Here is a 23,648-nt window from a genome sequence, read left to right as displayed (position 1 = left end):
TAAATTCTCATTCTTTGGAAGTGCGGTATCAATTGGTTGCGGTTTTTCTTGGTGTGGAATCACATCTGCAGTAATTAAAAATGTTGTTTTTATCAACAAAAAAAAAAAAAAATAAAATAAGAGAATTGTTTATTAATTTAAACATAGGATTATTTTATGAAGCAGATTACAGTTTTGTTTTTCTGATTCCACTATGTTTGATTTTTTTTCTTTTCGCGATAAATTTCGCACTCAATAAATTAATTCTTTCTATTCATAAATTTTATCATTAGGTTTTTTTTTTTTTTTTTTTTTGAATTCCGTTTATTTTGCCTTGTTCCGGGTTTTAATATTTATGCTAGTGCCTTTTTTAACTATCGTTTAAATCATTATTTTTATTTCATTGTCTGGCAAAGTCATACTTAAATAATATGTTATTAGCTTTTTAAGATTAAGAAATTAAAAGTAAATAACTAAATGTAGCACACATACTATAATGTATTTTTATTTGAAAGCTTATCTTTTACAATCACGAATAAAATTGGGAAAGCATTCAAAATAAAATAAAAGAGAGAAAAAATCTTTAGTACTCTTGAAAATATTCCTGTACGATGCGACCGCCAGCTATGAATTTTTCGCCAAAATGGAAACCCCCATCTTGGAACAAGTTTTCAGAGCCCAAACAATAGACTAGCTCTCTCTACCCTAATATCTCCTCTAAGTGCTATAATGGTCAACATTTTGAGTCATAGAACTGGTTTCCCACCTGTGTGTCTAACATGTGTTGGTCTAACTCTGGAGACAGGGGTTTTTTTTTTTTTATATACCGAGGATGCATACCGATTTATTTTTTGCGTCCCAATTTTTCGATTTTATTAAAATGTTTCGATATCAAAGATTAAAAAGTCGGGAAATTTATAAACTTTCTTCAAAAATTTACGCGTCCCGCGGGACGCGTAGCGATCATTTTTTTGCGTCCGATTTCAATTTTTTGCGTATTTTACGCGCTATAGCGCGTAAATGTCTTCCCTGGCTGTTATGATGAGAGAATTTCGAATTTGCAATATCCCTTTTTGATATGTTCGATTCATGATTATCGTAATTTCAAGGTGTTTGCTGATGGTTTTTCCGGAAGTTATTAATAAATTTTTCAGCCCTTTTACACGGTTTTTCAAATGTCGATATGTTTAATACAATATTTGAAATTGAGTTATCACTATTTCATGCATTCGATTCTATCACAATTCCTCACCATTTTTGATAGGATTTTCAGCTGTTATTTATCGGCCCCTTTCGCATGATTTTTCAAATTCCAATATTTTTAATATGATGCTATTAGGATGTTTGATTCGTGACAATTCTATAAGAATTTCCTTTCGTCGAATGATACTGGGTCGTTCTGAAAGTTGGTGTCGAGTCTATAATACTAGATAATGTATTCCACGAACTTTACGGAAAACCTAATAGTTAATTCGGCAGTTATTTATAATTTCATCAGCTTTTACATATGGTTTTTATATTTCCCCCCTATATTTCAACGTTCAAATTTCAAATTTGAATTATTACTTTTTAAGGCGTTTAATTTGCAACGATTCCATTATAATTGATGTCGTTTATGACAATTTTCACTTATTTTTTTTATATTCTGATAATTTTTTTATAATGTTAGTACGACACGCGAGAATTAATTAAAGGATTCAATTTAAGAGTCACTTTTTAACATTCTCAATTTAAACCGATTCTACTGTAAATCCACATAGTTAATGGTCCCTTTTTTCGGCAGCTGTTCGTAGTTGCTTGATTATTTCCTCGTGGCTTTTTTTCAATTCCGATGAATTAATACCAATGTCATGACTGACGAATTCGTCATGACTGTCGAAAACGTCCCTTTTCTGGAAGGGTCCACTTCCCGGACACTTTTTAACAATCAAAATAAACAAACATCTCTTCATCTTCCCCTCTCTTAAAAAAAAAGAAGAAAAAAAGAGAGGTCTTTTGATACATTTTTTCCTTTTCTAGCTTCTAGTGATTTATGAATTGAACCCATAAATCACCAGAAAGAGAAGATCTACCGTTTAGTGACGCTCCTCCTCTGGAATGCAAGAAAGGAGGGAGATTTGTTTTCAAAAGAGCACAACTGAGTCTCCTCCCCCCTTCTCTCCTATGCAGCTGGCTAGTAAACGAGGCATTTTCTGGAACCTTTTTATTAGAGTGTTAGGGAAGGAAGAAATACTGTGAAAAAGGGTAAACACAGCAAAGTTCAACTTGGAGGGGGAGTCACTTTCAGTCACACAAGAAAAAATAAAGCGAACCCAATCAGCATGCCGCGCTTTTATGCTTGATTGATAGCCAATGATCAGAGAAAAAATAAGAGTTTGTCACTTCCCCGCCCTCAACTTGAATGACAAATAAGGAGGAAATGAATTTTTCTCCTCAATCTACCCACGGGAATTTCCTCTTCTCGCTTGAATCGTTCTGGTTCAAAATGGAGGATCGAGCAATTAATATTTTCATAACTGTCAATTTTTTTTTTGTTTTCTATTTTAAGCAGTAATTATTTTTTTCTACTACTTTGTTTTTTATTGATTAGATATAATTCTAATACTAAAACATTATTGCCCAAAAAATAATGTTTATTTATTTTTTTCTTCTGAGATTCAAATCGTTTTTTTTTTGCGTTTTTTTTGCGTTTTTTTGCATTTTTGTGCAATACTTTAGCTGTAAGTAGGAATGCTATCTCGCCTTGTTGTTCTTTAGTCTGTCATTCAAGTTATTTACGTCCTTTGTGTAATCCTAAAAGTTTATATAGTTTGTTCATCAGGAGTTGGCAGTTGGCTCCACCTCCTTGGACAAAGAGTTCATTTCAGAGCAGGAAGTAAGAAGAGAAACATCTCCGTGCTTGAAATTGAAACAATCCTTAATGCGGGCCAAACGAAAACAGCAAATTCTTTTTCAGTCACTTACTTCGCTTTATTATCTGCTATGATACCTTTCGTTACTCTAGCTAATTAAATATATGCAAAATGTCTCAAAAAGGACACACTTTTCACTTAAAATTGAGAAATATCATCAAATTTATGAAATATTTAATGTTAAAAATATGCACATAAAAATCACGAAGTAAATATTTTTCTCATATCGCCAAATAACAACCTTGTTCAGGATTGTTCACATCTTTCTCCCAAAAATAGCAAAATAGTATCATTGGATACCATGTGATGAAGGCGAAGCCAAGTGCCAACACTTGATGAACGGACTACAGTTAGGAGCCCCAGAAGTAAAACTGGAATCAATATATTTTAATTGTTAATTTTTAGTTATAAGTAACTCAGTTAATTAAAAAAAGAAAAATGGCACAAGGTTATATATATTAATACAAGGCTAACTCGTATTAAGTAAATCTACATTCAAATAACAAAAGATTGATTACAATTTATAAAAATTCATCTTTAATGATTATCTATTTTTGATTATAATCCTCAAATAGTAAAGCAAAATAGAGAGGGGGGGGGGGAACTTAACATTGCACTCACCGGGTGTAGCCCATCATTGCCTCTCCTCTCGTTCGCAGTGACTGCTGTTCAACTGACCCCTAAAGAGAAGGTAACCCCCAGTGTAAGAGGAATCCTCACAAAACACACTTACTCGCTCCCCTTTATGGATGTTTTGGGGCTCTTCGCTTTTCTTAAAATTATGGGACCTGCTGTCTATATCAATTTGTTAGGGTAAAAATGATAAATACGGTCCTTATTAATAATCACTGGCTATTATTACTTACCTCTTCTATTGCTTTTTATTAATAGTGATCGGTAATTATTAATAATATTCAATGAAGTTTGGTAAATGTGATTACATGGTTTATATATTATTATGACATGGCTGTGTCTCTTTGTATATGCTGTACGATTAAAGTGGTAAATCCGGTTATTAATACAGATTTTCAAAAATAATATTTACCTCTTCTTTTGGCCAGAGTAAGAAATAAAAACGCAAACTTGTATTGCATTCAATGTGAATTACAATACAGGAGGAAATTTTAAAATGCATTTGAAGACACTGATGAGTATGCTGAAACAGCTTATGGTTTAGTTATACTGGGAACAGCCTATACCAGGCAGTGGCACTTAACTTCAGAAAAAACATCAGTGTAAGGTATGCTGGGCAATGACTAACTTAAAAAAAGAAAAAAAAGTGCACGATATATTGGGCAAATGTATTCTGAGAAGTGGCACTTAATCTAACAAAAAAAAGTGTGGTGTATACTTTAATTTTTAATCACATAACTCTTCAAAATAAATAAATAAATAATAAATAAAAATACATAACTTCTTTGAATTGAAATATTAATTTTTTTAAACAAATTATTTACATTGGCAGGAAAAGCTACTGTGACATTTGGAATTACGAAGTGATTTATGACTTTTTACATTTGCAATGACTCTAGTTGCACTTGCTTCTATAATTGCAATACTGATATAGCCTGGTTGGTAGAGCACTGGTCCCATGTCCAAGAGTTCAAGGGTTTGATCCTAGACCGGCCGAAGATTCCCCGTGTAGTAAATCTTGACTGATGCACTTTAAATCTGTCGAGTCACAAAGTCCTCCATGTTCCCATAACAAATCAAACCTCTGGGGGTACTGATCCAGGAGTTTCCTAGTCTTCTGTATTGGATCAAAATTACAATGCTACAGAGTTGAACATTAGTAGTTGTAAACCCAAAATTGTGTTGGCTGTCAACGACAGTTATAAAACAAGAATAAAATTGCAATACTGAAATCCTTGACCACCTAAGTTTGAATCCTTACGAGAGCATTCTCTTAGACTTATTTCATTCACTGGAATTTCATTCGTTGAAATAAAAGCTTCCTTCTAATAAGTAAAATCATTCCTTGTGTACGGTTGTTTTAAAGTGCCATGTTTTGTACGAAATTTATAAAAGTTTTCATTTTTACCTTTTTTTTGTTGTTTTGAGCATGTCTAAATAGCTGTTAAAATGTGATTTCATGACTTCTAAATCGTCATCCATTGTGTTGTTGCAAAATTTTTTAAAATAACTATCTTATTTTGTGATAAACAATATAAATGCCAATAAAAATGACAAGGAAGGAATCGGGAGCCGAAGTTCTTAAATAAACAATCAGCTTATTTTGTTATGCTGTTGTCAACACATAAAATAAGTGCAAAATAATTACATTTATTAAACTCATTGGTTATTATTAATAATAATTGGTGAATGTGATAAATTTGTGTAATAATCACTTTTGTCGACTTCCTTGGTTATTAAGTTATCAGTAATAACTAGGGCTGCAGGTTTGTCGCGTCGCGAATTTCCGCGAAATTGTCATCTTTTTTCCTAAAATTCGCAAATTTCTAATATGTCTTGACTTGCGCAAAAATGCCTTAAAATTTAATATTTTTTTTTCATTTTTTATTTATTATTTTTATTGAACAGAATTTTTTATTTTCCTGAACCTTAAATTGAACATGTAAAATTTATTAGGTATTTAGGGGAGGGAATCAATAGCAAAATGGCATGAAAATAGTTCAGAGATAAGAGATAATCACAATCTTGTCATCTAAGGTGGTCTTTCTACACTTAGGGATGGTAATTACCTTCCTGAAGTCTGTAAGAGTACAAAAGAAATTGGAATCACAAAAGAAGGAAAATGTTATAAATCAAATCTTTGATAGAAAAATTGTTATACATGCTATTGCACTGGGCAATGAAATTTCTACTGCCTTTCAACATATCCAGTTAATTTTTCCTAGGCGGCTTCTTGTGATTTCTTAAATATGGATCAGTTTCTTAGATGAAGGGGGGGACTAGTAGTTAGTAGGGACTTGTAACTAGTAGTTTGAATGTAGAATGTTTGAGTTTTCACAGCAATTACTTCTTACAAAGCAATGGTCAAGGAATTGCGCGTTGGTGAAGGAAAATTGATCGAGTTTTGGAAATCAAACACCAAACACTCCAAAATTGGCAAAAGTGGCAATTGGAAGTTTGTCGGGGCCTAAAAACAGCGTTGACGCAGAGAGATCGTTTCCTAAGTATAAAAATGTATTAAGTGATGAAAGATGATAGATAAATGAGAATAATCTGACAATGTACGATACTTTGTACCAAAATTCTGTTAATTTAAATAAAAATATTAATATTGCTTGAAATTCAAAGAAATACTTTTGTTGTGTGTTTTCAAGCTTTTTTTTTATTATTTGCGCAATTTCTGTCTTTTGCATCATTTATATAATAAATTTCTTTATGCTTAGAATGTGTGTAATTTTCATAATTTCCCGCGATTTTTCTGCAAATTTGGGGTCTTTTTTTCTCGCGACAAACTTGCAGCACTAGTAATAACCAATTAATAACATTGACCGTGACATATATATGTGTGTATGCATGTATATATATATAATTGTCAATAAATACTTCCATTGAACTCAGAATGAACAAAAATTGTCACTGAATAAAATGTTTAGTTTTAACGATTCTTTTCTGTACATACGAATCTGGCAGAATAATTGCTGCTAACTTTTGCTTTTTCTGAAATAACTGATTGTGGAGAGATTTTTTAGAAAAGTTAAAAATTTATTGCATAACAAATAAATTGATAGCGGCGTATATTTCTTTTTACAAATAACTTTTTTTTTAATAATGTTCAATCATATATTTAGATTTTTTTAAATATTAATCTAGTTAATTTGTAAAACTTAATATCTAGTGTTATGAGTAAGAACTAAAAAAATTTAAAAAGTCTTATTTCAGATAAATTGTCTCAGTGGCACAGAGTCTCATTCTGCGTACGTAATCAGATGTCAATTACTCATGAACATTTTTAATTTCTGTTTTTAAAGTATTTGTGAAGCATGGTTGTATTGAATGCATGTAAATGTGTAATACAATGTATACCAGATATTACGTTTGTGTTTACAGGTATGTGTCCAAGGACTTACAGTATTCCAGGGATATCTTAAAGATACTGAGAAAACTGAAAGTACTGTCGACAAAGATGGCTGGTTGCATACTGGTGATATTGGAATGTGGCTCCCCGTAAGTGACCCGTCATATATACCATTTTCTTTGTTCTTTGAAATTCCATTTGTTTTCCCAGTCGCCTAATTTTCAATGTTTTGTTTGCATACTTTTAAATTGAAAATATAGTCTTGTTTTAAATTTATCGTCACTGATAAATTTATTAGGACAAAGGTAATACCTATCCACTGTTCCTACCTTTTATTTCAAGGTGAAGTGGCTGAAAATAAATTCTTGTGAATGAGTTGCGTCATGAAAAAAGCATCCTTTGAAGTTACGTAGAAATATTGTTAGAACAGTTTTGCATGTTATAAGGAAGAATGAAACTTAATGAAATACTAATCTAAAAACGAATGAAACATAAAATATTCAGACCTTTAAAACAAAAGTTACTGATATGATAGTTCTCCCACACCACACTTTCAGGAGAAAAGAAAAACATAAATTTATGTATCCTAATATATAAGTTGTATTGCTTGAACTATTATGATTCAAAAGTTTGTATTTTTTCCTTTTCTATATTTAGTTTCAAATGATATTATATTTAGTTAAATTTCTCAGCATGTCTAAAGTATGTAAGTTCTTGGAGGTATCCTATATAATATGTATTTTCGTAAAAACCAGTGAAATCTCTGGTTTATCGCAGTTTGAATAGGTTTTATGTTTCTTTTTTAGTTCCAAATCTATGTTAGAAATTTTGGAATGCATGATTAAAACACTTTAAATAAAAATGTTTAATGTCTGTATCTGTTTCTTTTAGAATGGAGCTTTAGCGATTGTTGATAGAAAAAAACATATCTTCAAATTACAGCAGGGAGAGTACGTTGCCCCTGAAAAAGTTGAAAATGTGTATTTACGTTCATCCTACGTCTGTCAAGTTTTTGTTCATGGTGACAGCTTAAAGGTAATAACCCCTTCCTCTTTTTTTTCTGTAATTACTCAGGGTGTTATCTAATAATTAAAAATCAGTGATTTATATTGGAATCATTCTCCTAAATAAGAAAATTGTTGAAGAATGAAAACTGGTGCAGGAATTTCTCTTCAATGAACAGCATTATGGTTGAATAACAAAAGAAGAAAAATACAGTAAAAATAAGAGGATGTCTTTAGGTGACACGAAAATTCAGTTGTCTCAACAGATTTTGAGTATTAAGAACAATAAAGAGTTGCTGCCAGAGTATATTTGTACTTAGTTTCAAAGGAAACAGTCCTCAAGACTCCAAACATTTATTAGCGGAATCTTCAAGAAAATAAAGTTATTTCTTGAACTCAATTACAGCAAAACACAGGCTATGAAACACCTCACATGGTTCAATGAACACATTTTCAGATCAGAACATTATTACAGTCACTAACAGACTGCTCTATAAAAAAACATTTCTTTTTCTATAGGCTTGAAAGATGAAACCTTTCAACTCAATTCTAGATGCATTTTTACAAATTTGTAACAATGCCTTCCTCTTGAGAACTGTACACTACTTGAATAGGAGACAAAAATAATACAGTACTTAACTACATAATAGAATTTGGCATTTCAAAAACATTTCACTGAAATTAGTAAACATACATGAACTTAAAACACCATGAAAGAATATCAAAATTTAAATCTCACTTTTAAGTCATCTCTTTTTGAAACACTCAATTTGTATTGATTCTATTGTAAATCTATGTTGTTTATGGAATTTTGCCTGGTTTTAAAATACTCAATATTTTTAATACGATATTACAATACAGAAAATTCAAATTTTTTAGCTCTTTAATTTTATTGATTTCACTATAAATCCAAGTGTCGTTTCGATTGTTTACTGAGCAGTTATACTTACAAATTTCTATGAAATTTTTAGAATCCCGATTTATTTAAATGATATTTTGACTCATTAGTTATGAATTGTGCACCTCATTTTTATCATTTTGATGTTTTTTTTTTTTTTTTTTTTTTTTTTTTTTTTTTTTTTTTTTTTTTTTGCAGTTACTACATCATATTTTCACATAGTTTTGAAAATCTTAATATTTTAAATACAGGGTATCCGTGCACCTGGAAAGTCATGAATTTCGGTATTGAACAAAATTTGTCATGAAATGTCATGATTTTAACTTTTTTTAATGAAAAAAATCATGGAAAGTCATGGATTTAGGTCCCCGAAAAATTTTATTTTTAAAATGGAATCCCCCCCCCCCCAATTTCAAGGTGTACCAAATATCTGAATTTGTAACAAAATCTCCACTCAGAGTCATATTTTATTAAAATATAAAAAGTTTTTATCATGTTCTTTAAAAATTATGGTGTTCTTTCAAAAAATGAAAGAAAAAACATCATTTCTAGAGCAAAGTATCTTTTAAACTTCTGTGATTTCAGAATTATTTTTATTTTTTTTTCATTTTGTCAATTTAAAATTCTAGCTGAAGCAAGCCAGTCATTGGCAAATTTTTTTTATTCGGAAATGAGGACAGAAAAATCAGGAGTATTTCTTTCCTTTCTGGAACAGGAAAAGTATCTTTAGAATATAATTCTGCAGAAAAAAAAAATATTTGCTCTGCTATTTTTTTTCCAGCTATTTTATTACTTCAACTCTTTCTTTACTCTGTTTTCTAAATTTAAAATCAATAAATATAAAGATGCAGAGTATAACAGTTTTGGTTATAACAAATCTCCCTCTTTTCCTGCATTCCTGAGGAGGAGTGTCACTCGACGGTCTTGGGAGGTCTTCTCTTCTCCTCTCTGTTGATTTATGGGCTCAATGCATGAATCACTAGAAGCTAGAAAAGGAAAAAATGTGTCCAAAGACCTCTTTTTTTTAAGAGAGGGGGAGATGAAGAGATGTCTGTTAATTTTGATTATTAAAAAGTGTGCGAGAAATCGACCCTTCCGGAAAAGGGACGTCTGGATATTGGATGTTACTCTGTATTCTGTTTTTGTCAGAGAAAATAGTAACTTCATTAAGCCATGAATTTGAAAATCTAAAATGTAGCAGATACCCTGTAAATACTATATTATTATGAATCAAACTTTAAATAACTAATTTATTGCTAATTCAGTATTGCTTTGGTTTCAGTCTTGTGTTGTGGGTGTTGTGGTGCCTGAAATGGAGATTTTGACTCAATGGTGTAAAGAGAAAGATATTGTAGGTGAATGGAGCAAGATTTGTCAAAATCAGGTAATGTTCTATTTTATTTCTCTTGTTTTGCTTCTTTAAATTTTATGTAAGTAATGACTCATATGAACTATGTGACATACTTTACTGCAGTATTAAAAAGAATAGACCAGAAAGATAAGAGGATGTAGACAAAAAAAATTTGACATACATGTAGAATTTTTCAAATATTGAGATGAACATAATGGAAATAAAATATAGTGAATTTACATTAAACTAACTCATAAAATCAAATACATGAGCAGTGGTAACAAATAAACAATGAAAGCAACAAAATAGGATTCACTGATGTATTTATATAATCACATAGTTTCTTAAATATTGATGCCACCATAAATAATATTAAAATATACACCAGGCTATTTACTTAAAACTTTAAAAAAGTAAGTTATTAACTGACAGAAATTGTATCGTTGATGTGTCTGAAAAATATGATATGTCAGAAGTCGTTTACAATTTGATATTATAGATAGTAAAAATAAAAATCCTTTTTTTTTTTTTTAAAAGATTGTAGTTATTTTAATTTGCTTTTATTGCAGGTAGTGAAAGAATTTCTTTTAAAAGATATGACACAATTAGGAAAAGAATATGGTCTCAAGTCCTTTGAACAGGTGAGATTCTTGCGACATTTTTTAAAAAATCATTTTGCTATTTCCAATTTTTCTTTCTTTAAATTTTTTGTTATATTTTGTTGAATGTTGAAAAATAAGTATACTGCTGAAAACTTCTTATCATACACTTTTAAAGTGTATTCCAATAAAACTCTATTTAATTATAAAAGTAGAGATGGGCAATTTCGCTGTCTCTTAATGTTGCTTGTCATTCTCTCATTTATTTTAGTTATGAATTTGGTCCATGAAGTTCCTATGCTCAATTTTGCTCAGTAAATTTTTGATATTATATTAATAGTTTTACTGACATGCATTTCTATAATAAGGTCAAGAAAACCGAGATGGGCTCAGTAGGCCTTGGCCCTCTATGGGCTGTTGTGCTACTGAGTTTAATTTAGTTTGTAAAACTTTAAATTACTAATGACATTGTATTATTCAGAGATGATTAGAAAAATTTTCAACTTTTTGATTTTCTTTCTTTTTGATCTATTTGTGATTCATTAATGCTTTTGTTAACAGTTTAAAAAAGTGGCTGTAATTTTATTATGTGCCATTAAAAGGAATTTTTCTCCCATGAATCAGCATTAAAACAAGAAATGTAGTTCATAAATTCTCTGTACATGAAATAGTCTTATTTTTTTTCAAATATATTCTTTTATTTTATCTGCTCTTTCTCTTCTTCATTTCCATCTCTGTAAGTAAAATTTTTAGATGTGTTTCTTTTTACTACAAGAAGATTCGGAAATAGTCATCTTGTATTTTATAAATCAGAAATTTTTATGTTTCGCAATTTTTTTATTTTAAAAAATAGCTTTTTTTAATGTTAAAAAAATATTTAGATGTTTTTCTTCTATTAAAAAAAAAAAAAAAGATACGGAAATACTCATCTTGTATACTTTTATCATATTTTATGAATCAGCAAGTCTACTATTCAAAATTTTTTTATTTTAAAAAATAGCTTTTTTAGTGTTAAAAAAATGATTCAACAAACTAATATTGCTATATTTTTGTTTGCTTTCTGCAATACAGATATCAGACCAGTGTTTTAGGTAATGCAATTATTATCAATTGGTATTTCAGGCGATTTTAAGTTAGTTAAAATTTCATTCCCGATATTCACACCAGTAGAATCTATGAAAACTGGCAGCGACAGTAAGGTTTACTAGACTTTCGTCTCAATTGAATTAACTTTATGAGAATAATAAAAATTATAACGGTAGGTTATAATTTAGAGTTACTGTCGTTATTACCATCCACAGAAATAGAAATAGAGTTACTTAATCTGTCATGTCTTCTTCTTTCTTTGATGAAATTCTATGGACAAGCACCAATGTTTTCGTAACTTTAGGCGAATTTAGAGTCCAGAAACATTTTCTGCAGTAACTGGATTGGCAAATTATATTTGATTATGTATGCTTTAAATAAACATTTAGTCTTAATAACAGCTATATGATCATTATTTTTCGCAGAGAGATTGAGATTTGTATTATTTTCAGAGGATCAAAATTTGTTTCATTGTTGTACCAACATAAGCAACAATATCACTTCATTCACCATCTGCAATATGAAAATCTGATCTGCATGGAATACAAAACACAAAATCATTACCTTTTTTTGTATTCTACTAGTTTTTTGAATATCTTTTAAATCTTGATAGCAATAAGTTTTTTTGACATACTTAAAAGTACAAACTATTCAACGCACAGCTACGAATGAAAACAAAACTAACTTTCCGCTCAGTTGCCATTACATGTGGTTGCTCTTGTTTATCAATGAAGGTCAAAGGGGAAGAACAGTTTATGTCTATTCTTTGCAAAAATTACGATTTGATTGTATTTTGAGGATTACTGAGTTTTGACAAATCAATGCAGATGAAAATTCTGTTCCCCCGGAGAGTAACACAGCAAAACAAATTGTAAAGTGAAGTTGAACATCCAAAACAGTGTTGGCTGCCATTACAATTTTTTAATATAGAGAGACATTACTTTCAAACATTTACTGTATTTTTATTTGTAAACATGATTATAAAGTCTTGAAATGTACATTTAGTTAGTCTTAAAATATACATAACGTTATTTGAAAACATAGTATTATTCATAAAATTTATTATTTTTTAAATTAAATAACAACCCTATTTTTTTTAAATACCTAATTTAATTGTAAAAAAGAAAAGAGAGGAATGGTAGGTTTTTTAGTAAAAACAATGTGTAATAAGTGTAGCAATATATACAGCTTCCCGGGGTAGAACCAACACCTCCAAGAAAAGAGCAGGCCTCAGCACGGGCTACCATAAATATCCTTGAGTAGTCCAAACGTATGACATATTTCGTATTTATCAACCACTGCGCAGCTTAGTACCCCGAGCGTAATGACATCTTTCTTATTTTTCATCTACTGTGCAGTTAACTTTGTCACATCGGACTACTAAATTGATCCGTGCTGAGGCCTTCCTACTTCTAGGAGGTGTTGGTAGAACGTGATAAATTCCAAATATATGAAAATAGTTTTTTAAATTACTGTATTTCTAAAATGAGGATTTAAAAGGAGGCATTGTTTGCTTGCTTACTGAATGATCTGAAATGCAATAGAAAACAGTGTTTTTCAGGTTAGCCATATGTCATCTGGAACTGTTTGATGGGATTATTTTAAAGTGATGAGAGTAAATACACTTTTTAGTAGCAAATTTTGCTTCTCTTCCATTTTTCTATAATGAAGATTTCAAATCATCACTTAATTTAGGGGTGCCTTTTTTTTATTTTTTATAAAAATTATTGTATATTGGTTCCAATTTGCACTTCTTCATTTTTTATGTAAAAAAAAGGGAGGGATCTTATTAGTTTTTGCCAGTTTCAAGAAGTTATAATTTTTTTTAATAAAAAAAGAGGCTGATGTATCTCAATGCATTGATACTATTATTTGGTTGTTTGTCAATAATGATCCATAAAAAGAATTTTTGAAATTTCGCCCTTTGAAAGCCTTTGAAATTTTTATATGTTTGTTTTCAGGTGAAAGATATTTATCTCCATCCAAGAGTTTTTACAATTGAAGATGGTCTCCTGACCCCCACCCTCAAAACCAAACGCCTCGAATGTCGTAAGCTGTTCAAGCACCAGATAGACGCCATGTACAGAAATCTCGCCTGAACACACTGTTCTCATCCCTCTTTGTTTTGAAAGTGGTAGTTAAATGAAATAAGTTCTGGCACGCCTTTAATCTATACTATTAGACCGGTTTATATTCTGTTGCATCATATTTATTCACTATGGGTATATATTTAGTATGTTTTAACAAATATAATTTGATTTACACATAGTGCTATAGAAAGATCTGAATCATCAATTTATGATTTTTTATGTGATATATATTTATAGAAAGCGGCATTTAAGCTTAATTAGGTTGTACTTATAATGAACAAAAATATTTTTATTGCAATGTTTACTGTGATTTGCAAAGAGAACAGTTTTGTTCATTTTGTTTTATTGACTTTTTTTTTCTGTTATTGTGTACAAATATTGAAGGCCACATAACTTATTGGGCATTTAAAAGTTGGTTTTAAATTATTTAAAATTTTATTGAATTTTCACAGAGAAAAGGATTTTGTTAGAACCATTTTCAATGTGAGTGGACAATCTGCTGACTAAGATTTATTAAAGTGTCTTTCTTTTCTTATGTATGTGTAAAAAAAAAAATGAATTGTACTTTCAGTCTTTTATCATTCTGTAAAAACACTTTTAATGATCAAAGAATCATGAGTATTTAATTTTTTTAAAATCAACATTCCATATTTATTATTATTTAAATGTTCTTTTTTCAGATGTAGGTATTAAATATATTTATGAGACTGAAAGCTTTAAATTCATAATTTTAGGTTTATTCTTGAGGAGAAATAACAGTTAATTGAATTCCCCCTTTCCTATTCCCATTGGTCATTTTAAATGGGTGAGGAATCTAGCTTATATCAGCAAGTTTATAGCTTCTATTCCTTTTTTATTATACTTAGACCTGATTAAGAGTATTACATTTTTCTTCCATGTTTTATAAATGAATATTATTGTTTCATAAATAAGCTGTTTCTGTCTTATTACTGACACAAGTGTTATGCTGCTGTTAAAATTTTTGATGAAATAATTCAAAATTATTTATTTGTAACAGAACTTATTAATTAGTAAATTGTTTGTGATTCAGCCTTTTCAATTCCGCAAGTAGGATTCCTTCTCTTGTCGCCAAATGAAATATTTAGTCAGGATTTGGTGATTGCAGCAAGGATCATAATTTGTAATAACATATTTAAGTTTCTTAAAATTTTTATTTATATTTTTGAATGCAAGTGAAAAAGGCATAGAGCATATTTTAAAATTTACTTATTTTAAATTTACGTAATTTGTTTTAGTCTTTCCTTATTGAGTGCTCTATAACAGTAAATCAATCAATCAAGGACAATCTTTCTATGATCCACAATATTTGGTTTGCATGCATTTTATTCTCTCTCATACTTTTAAGCACTGAAATAAAAATGTAAGAATGCACTTGTTAGTTTCAGAAAATAACTAAAACTAACTATATTGAGACTTATTTTCTCCTTTCTTGCTATCTCCTCCCACAATGGGATGTTGGGGAGAGGGGGAATTCCGAGCTTAAAAAGAAGAAAAAAATTGGAATACAAAATGAATATCTTCCTTGTTTATATGCAATGTGTGAGTTGAGGAAACACTGTATTCAAAATATTTAACAGGATGCTTATACGCTGTCGGAGGCGACTGTAAATAATATAGATGAGTTGCGTGACTGTAATCTTCCATTAGTAAGTTTCTGAGAAAGTTGATTGAGTCAAATGAAAAAAAAAATATTTTCAGGATGGCTGACTAAAGGGGGTGCACTTTTAGAATTGGAATGATTAGTAGTGTGTAGATTTTCTTGTTCCAAAGAAAGGAAAGCGTGCTTATAATTCCACTGTTATGTGGAAGAAAATAACATTTAGTCGTACTTAGGATATGTTTTTATTTTTCTTCACAAAAATTTTAGATGAACTTATTCTCTGAATCAATATTCCTTCAGATTTACATTCTAAAACATAATACTTAAAAAGTCTAAATTTATGTTTTAGTGAGTCTATTTTTGTAGAAATGTTTAATTTCGCATAGTGTAGTTGCTTTTTCTTTATCTCTATAAGGAAATGGAAATAATTATATAGAACATTTTTTAAAAGGGTTTAGGATGGATGAAATTTTATATTTCAAAAGGAATCATTTTTATGGAATTAAAATATATTAAATGTTTTCCTAAGCAAAATCTAAATATTATGAATAATTATTCTTCGCAAGTGGTGATTCAAACAGCTGTGGCGAAAAATTAGTCTGCCAGGTATTTCTCACTTTTGTATTTTATTGTACTTAGGATCCATGCTGGAAATATTTAGCTCAATCTTTTCTGTCTTCTCCATCGTTGAGAAGTGCTAATGCAAAAATATCCATGCATGGGTCTCATTCATTTCATGGAACATTGCATTTATGGAGTTTATTTTGTTTAATAATCCATCAGAATGAATTGTAGCTTAACATAACTTAATTATGATGAATAAGTTAACAACTAAAAAAGTAATTGCTTAAACATTTAAATTTCATTATTGTTAAAAAATATCACAAATTTGAAAAAAAATTATAACAAAATGGTGCAACATATCAATATTTCAAAATTTATTTAAACAGGAATCCTAAAAACAAGGCAGTTGCATTCGAAAACTGAATATCACTCTACAAAAGCTGTTGTAAAATGTCACCATCTCATATAAAATAACATTTTGCCTTCATATCAAATGTTCTATTTATTTAAAAATTCATTTTAATTTTAACAGCTTTAAAGTTCATTCTGATGAATGTTTTTTCTTTTTTGGTCATCATGTTGTTTCTGAATTTCTGCTGGAAGTGAATCGTTTTGACTTTGCATTTCTAATTGACACAGCTTCAATTGATTTTCTTTTTTGGAATAAAGGAAAAAACTTTAGTAGCGCCAAAGCTGTGACGAATCCCTCTTTTTTCGAACGTTTTCAGCAGTTCTCATTGCTCCAAATTCTATATATCTACTAAATCTGTATTTCATGAATTACCTTCACGTAGCTGTAGATTTATAATCAAAACGATTCACTTTCATGTTATGCTTTTCAAAAAATCATTTATTTATTATATTTTTAATTTTATTGTAATCAGAGGGACCTGCATCTGAATACTAGTCAGAAAATGTACATTTTAAGATAATTTAATCCATTTTGGTAAATATAAAAATATCAACTATTGTTAATGGGACACTACTTGCCTTTATATTTGTGAGTAGAAAAAATCTTTAAATTACCAAATGAAATTCCGTTTTCACGGAACCATAATATAATTTCTTTTTCCCCCCTCTTATTTCTAAACTAAAAAATTTTTTTAAAGGAAGGCTCAGCAGGCTTTGTTAAATGTCATTTTATTTTTGGCTAACTTCTAAAAAGATTTCTTGAACAATTTTGTAAGACATTACTAATTGAGTAGATTGTATAAATTTACTAAATTTAAGAATTTTTATCCTGGCATAGAATTTGGAAGGTATCAACAAAAAAAAAAATTTAAATTACTTTCAATGCAGGTCCTTTTGTAAGAAGTTTATATTTAAATCTGATGAAAGGCTCTTTTATCATTCCAATTTAAAGCTTATTTTGATCTGATTTGTTTTATTTTATAAAGTTTTTTTTTTTTTTTACATTTTATATTTAAAATGAATTTTCTTTGGTGATAAGTTATTTTTAAGTGATATCTGTATATACTTTATAGTGTTCTTTCTCTGTTCTGCTTTTATATTTTTGAAATGTGCCCTGTTCCAAATTGTTGTTTTAGACAAAAATTCTGATCAGGTAGTAAAGCGACATCACTGAATGGTGTCAATCCTACTCTTTGAAGAGATTACATTTCAAGCACACATAAATGAATATCTTTAAATTTGGCAAATTTCAATTTGTGAATTTTCCCTTCTAATGGCAACAATCCTTGCCTTAAGCATTCCCCCCTGTAGTTTCTATTTTGTGCTTTTTGTTTATTTATTTATTTATTTGTTCTTAGAATTAAACATAGTTGTGATAAGAAGAAATAAACTGTGATATATATAGGAACCTTTTAAGTTAACCATGTTTTCAGGCATTTAGTTATGGATCCTAGAAGAGCTTTTGTTTCATTTTGCGGTTTATGTGTTTTATTTCAATTTTCTTTCTTTGAATGAATGTAATACAAGTAAAATTCTACTTTTAACTTGCCACTTATGTAACATTTGACCAAAGACGTGAAGAACCAAATAAAATATACTCTATTAGAATATTTGTTCTTATGCTTTTCCTTGGCTTCATCGCCAATACATTTGAGAAGGAACAGATGCCAAGTTATTACCATATTCCATGTTCAATATAATATTTCTTCTTAATTATTTTCTTTTTAGCACATTATTAGTGTGTAAATAATTTTTTTTCTCTCAATTTTTCTTATTATATGGTACACTTTTCAAAATATAGAGCATTAAGGGTGCATAACCTGCGACAGTGTCTGGATATGAGGGGAAAAAAAGTATTTTTATTTTCCTTTATTTTGGAAAAATAAAATTATATCGTTAGTCTTAAATCACACATTTGAGTCATCACTTATTGACGAGCACATATTCTATTATAAATCTGTTTTTGTTTTTTTCCCGATCGTTTTTTCAGCTGTTATTGCAACAGAATTCCGGATGATTTTAAAAAAATTTTTTATATTTTTAATACGATATTACGATAGGCAAATTTCAGTTGTCATTTTTTGATTCGCTTTATTTTTACTATCCCTGTAACTTTTCGATAGTTTTTTCGGCAGTTTTAACTACAAATCTCCATGCGGTTTTTAATATCCCGATACGCTTATAACTCGTGTTTCAGAAATAGTGCTTTTAATGAATCATTTTTTGATGTTCTTTATATGTACTACTTTCATTGCAAATTCTAAGTTGTTTTTCGGCAGACAATAAGTTCTGCAAATCTTGATATTTTTAATGTGATAATATTATGAATCTCGATGTTGAATCGCGGTTTCTTAGCTCCGATTTTGTCGTAAATTTAAATAATTTTTTTCAAGGCATTTCTTCGCTTTTCAAAGTGATTTTGAAAAGCCTTTATTTTCACTATGATACGACAGGCGAGTTTCAGATAGCAAATTTAAATAATTACCTTTCATTTGTAAATATATTTTCTGGTAGAATAATAAATGTGATTAGAGATAAAAGTAAACTTATACATAATTATTCCAGGGATGAGATTTTTCCGCTTTTTAGCGGATTTCCGCTTTTTTCACTTTTATCTCTTGAATTTCAGCTTTTTTTATCAAAAATTCAGATTTTCTAAAAATTGCACTTCTTTTTATAAGTATTCCGCTTTTTCAGAAAATTTACCGATTTTCAAAGAGAAACAGAAAATTCAAACTGCATAGCTACCAATCCTTTCTCATTTTCACTTATTTTAGCTATTTTCTCCCCTTTTACACGCAGCAGATAAGATTTTCTGAATTTTTTACCCCGCCCTCCAGATAGATCCGATTTTCGTAGTTCAAACGACGCTGCTTCTGACAAGCCTTTTAGAGGTCCCAAGCCTGGAATCTGCTAATATCTCGATTCTTATTCACACAATTTTAATATCAAACATAGCTTTTCATATTTGCGTGTTGCGATTCTTATTCACGCGATTTGAATATTGTACGTTGCGATTCTGATTTACAAGATTTGAAAATCCGATATTGTGATTCGTATTTACCCCTTATTAAAAACCTATGTAGCGATTCGTATTCATGCTAGTTTAAAATTCAATGTCTTGATTTGCTCATGCGGTTTATAATATCAAACATTGATTTTCGTATTTATATGTGATTTTAAAATAAGGCATTGGGATTCGCATTCACGCATTCTAAAAATTATGCATCATAATTCCTATTTATGCAATCTAAAAATTACGCATCATGATTCGTATTTACGCGATCTAAAAATTATGAATACTGATTTGTATTTACGCGTTTTAAAAATTCTATATCCCAGTTTGTATTTTCTCATTTTCAAAATCGTATATCTAGTTTCATATTCTAGTTTCATATGATTTCAAAATCCATAATTGTTATTCATATTCACGCAATTTTAAGATCAACTATCGCAATTCTTGTAAGAAGTAAATTTTTTTTAAAAATTAGTTATTATAAAGGTGACTGTTTTTCCAACAACGATTATTAGTATAAGTAAGTCTTACAACATCAGAGAAACTGGAAGGGAATATATATTTAAAACTTACATTCTGTGCTTGTAAAAAAGGAAAAATAGGATTTGTCACAAGATGTTTGAAGATAGACTAACGACTAAATATAGCAAACATAAAAGATATAGCAAACAAAAGCAATAATTTAAAAAGGGATTTAATTAATTTTTTTTTTTTTTTTGGAAGAAGAGTTTAACTCATCATCAAAATTTTATTTATAATTGCTGTTATTTATGCTATAAAATGCAAAATTCTTATCAAATAAAAAATAATTATCTAAACAGTTGCTGATTGTCATGTAATTTTTCAAACTAAAATAGCAATTTTTGTATGTTAAGGAGTTACTGTATATTTCTACTTCACTGTTATTGATATGTTTCAGAGGGCTCTAGTTAGATTAGACTATAATATGAACATAATGATTCGGTCCATTATTAAAGTTTTTTTTCCAATATAATTTAAAAAGTAATATTACTAAAATATTTGCTATAAATCACATAACAGTATTTATTAAAAGAAATGAAATATTAATGTATATTCTCAGTAGTTTTAATTGCTAAACCAGGTAGTTTTTCAAGTAATAATTGTCTCTAATGTGAACTGAGCAAAAATATAATTTCCAGCTTTATTTTTTCAATTGGTAATTTTTATTTTCACTAAATGTTAAGTATAAATGTAATCATTTATATAATAATAGATTAGTACACAATTGTATGTCAACACATTATTTATTACCCTAAACTGTCTGGAATTTATTATTAAAGGTTTGCGCTTGCGTAAAATTTACTATCGTGGAAATTCAGCTTTTTTGCCTTTTGGATAATCTCATCCCTGTTATTCATTTATATTATTAATTCATGATTCGATACCCGCCGGCTGAAGACTCCCCCCGTGTAGTAAATGGTGACTGATGTACGTTAAATCTGTTGAGTCGCAAAATCCTCCATGTTTCCATAACAAATCAATACATCTGGGGGTACTGATCCAGGAGTTTCCTTGTCTTCTGGATTGGTTCAAAATTACAAGGCTACTGAGTTGAACATAGGTTGCCGTAAACCCTAAATTGGGTCGGCTGTTCAACGTCGGATATAAAAGAAAAGAAATATATAAAAAATAAAATTATGCTGCATAAAATTTATTTAGAATTTCATGTTTTGAAAATATCAATGATTTAAATTTATAAAGACGTAAATTTTTTGAAATGGGTCAATAATGATTTTACTCAACAAATTATCAGGATTTTTGAGTTGTGAGTCCTCTGTTATCAGTGCTAACTATTATTAACTTGGCATATGACTACTACTCACCAACATGACGACGACACAGCATTGCTGAATCGAATATCTGAAGAAATAAGAGAGTTCATCTAAATTTGACATTTTATTTTATCTTGTTTCTGAGCTAAAACAATTGCGAAGAGATGACAAAAAGATATATTTTATAGTGTTATACACCACAACACCGAAAACTACTCCCACTTCTCATCAAAACATACGACGTAATTTTTGTGATCAAAAGTTCCTCAGTCTTGCAGTGCCTTAAAAAAACCAAGGGTCAGTGGTCAATAACCAATCGGGAACAAAAAGGAAGAAAATGTTACCAAAATAGCTAATGGAAAAGAAAAAAAAAGGTCCGCAGTTCTCCCCGAACCTCCTAAGAAATTAGCAAAAGATAGAAAAGTAACAACACGTGACCACTACACTCCCGTGTGAAAGGGGAAGTTAATGATTTTCGTCCAAGAGGCATTAAAAAGTTCACATTCTGTGAGAGAATTAGAAAAATTTCATATCTAAGATATAAAAATATGTATATAAGTGATAAGAGCTTATGCAGCTGCAGAAAGCTGTTAAAAAGAGGGGAGAAAACACTTAACTCCCTTCACAAACCAAACTGACCGGAGGAAGGTGGGTCTCAGAGAGTTTTTAGTTTACAAAAGTAAAACATAAAATAGGGGAGAGATATCTTTTGAAAAATAAGGCACTGACTGACTAAAAGGGAAGGGCAACGTAAAATTGCGGCTAATAAGCAATTAATTATAAAATAAATTCATATCGCACAATTAAAATATAGATTAACATGCTTGTAATTAAAGCAATAATAATCTGTAAATGTTAATAATTATTAATAAAATATGCAGCAGTTGAACAAATACATAGTAAATTACACAGAACAAATTTAAGTTTCGAAAATTGAAAGTTAATGAAGTTAAGACAGAAACCCAAATACAAGAAATTAGAAGGCAAAAGTAAAACAAATTAAGGAGACAAAAAATTTAAGGTGAGTATGAACTTGTGATAAATAACATTATAACAACTAGTATATAAGACATGCTTAGCTTGATTCAATCTTGGAGGTACCTTTTGATAGATGAAAGTTGTTCTTGTCCTTACCCCACAATGGTGACCTGTGATCACGCCTACTTCGAGGGATCGACTTGCTATATGTAACTGCGTCATTGTCTTGCGCTGTTGCTTCTTAGTTTTATTTACACACAACGGGAACCTACACACAGGGCCGGCTTATGCATGTCGCGCCCCCCCCCGTCTTCTAACTTCCTAATATATTTTTTTCGCTAACACAACACTTTATTCATAATTACGCTGTTTTTTACTACATAGGTATATTATCACATTATTCAATAAAAATATTGAATCAAACGAAAAGAATATAAGTAATTAATATATGCATTTAAAAAAAATCATACAATAAGCTTAAATATTAACTCTTCTAACTTTTTTTGTTACAAAATCGTTCAAGTCATCCTGAAAGTTAACCTTTTCCAATACATCATTTTCAATTGCCATTATGGCCAATGAATTTAAACGGTTTTGAGACATAGTTGAACGAAGACAGTTTTTAATTAATTTCAATTTGGAAAAGTTTCGTTCACCAGTGGCGTTTGTAATCATTAGACTTCTATATATTTGCAAAGCTGTCATGTTACCAATAATCAGTTTGTAAGACTCTTCGGCAGACACAATTTATTCTCCGGCCCCAAGTAGCACCGAGTATTAGCTAACATCAGAAAATCGGTAAAATCTAACGTTATCTTGCACAACTTCTAATAGTAGAAAGATATAAAAGGTCGCTGTTTGCTCAGCATTATATAATATTAGATTCCATGCAAACTAATATTATCTAGCGTTCGCCATAATATTCTTTTGCGTTAGTTTTGATGCTATATAATATTAGATTTTGTATTTTCTGATATTATTCTGCTTTTTATTTTTTTGGAGTAAGCAAGAGGAAGATATGGATGGTAGTAGAATAATTCGACGATACAATTTTACTTAATTTTCTGTATTGTTGTGAAGCAGTAAAACATAGAACAGTAGTTTTATGTCATTCCATGCATTATTTACTTAGCAATACAGAAATACTAAATAAAATTATATTAGCGAATTCCGCTACCTTCCATTTTTCTCCTCCTTACTCCAAAGTATATCTTATGTTCAGCTGATTTTTTTGAATATTTAAATTAGGAAATATTTTATTGCAACTTTTATTGATATTTTTTTCTTTTATTCCTACAATGGGTTTTCTGACAAATTTTATATCATTAATAATTTTTAAGTCTTTCATTTTAAAATGT

At 29.6% G+C, this 23,648-nt stretch overlaps 1 protein-coding gene across 8 annotated transcripts in view; it reads left to right on the top strand.

The window, feature by feature from the left end:
* LOC107440321 (long-chain-fatty-acid--CoA ligase 6) overlaps positions 1-18,111 on the top strand; it is an 85,101-nt gene extending 66,990 nt beyond the window's left edge. For all 8 annotated transcript variants that reach the window (XM_087165313.1, XM_087165320.1, XM_087165316.1 and 5 more), the window contains exons 16-20: positions 6,912-7,028; positions 7,771-7,914; positions 10,064-10,165; positions 10,702-10,773; positions 13,779-18,111. In XM_087165313.1, the coding sequence (XP_087021439.1) occupies positions 6,912-7,028; positions 7,771-7,914; positions 10,064-10,165; positions 10,702-10,773; positions 13,779-13,916 (573 nt within the window). In that variant the 3' untranslated portion in view covers positions 13,917-18,111. The remainder of the gene's footprint in view (positions 1-6,911; positions 7,029-7,770; positions 7,915-10,063; positions 10,166-10,701; positions 10,774-13,778) is intronic.
* The last annotated feature ends 5,537 nt before the right edge of the window (positions 18,112-23,648 follow it).

The sequence above is a fragment of the Parasteatoda tepidariorum genome, chromosome 6, assembly GCF_982258835.1.
Source record: "Parasteatoda tepidariorum strain Cologne lab strain chromosome 6, Ptep-v5.0, whole genome shotgun sequence".
Lineage (NCBI taxonomy): Eukaryota > Metazoa > Arthropoda > Arachnida > Araneae > Theridiidae > Parasteatoda > Parasteatoda tepidariorum.
Note: the sequence above shows the minus strand (reverse complement) of the source record. Positions and strands in the feature narration are given on the sequence as shown.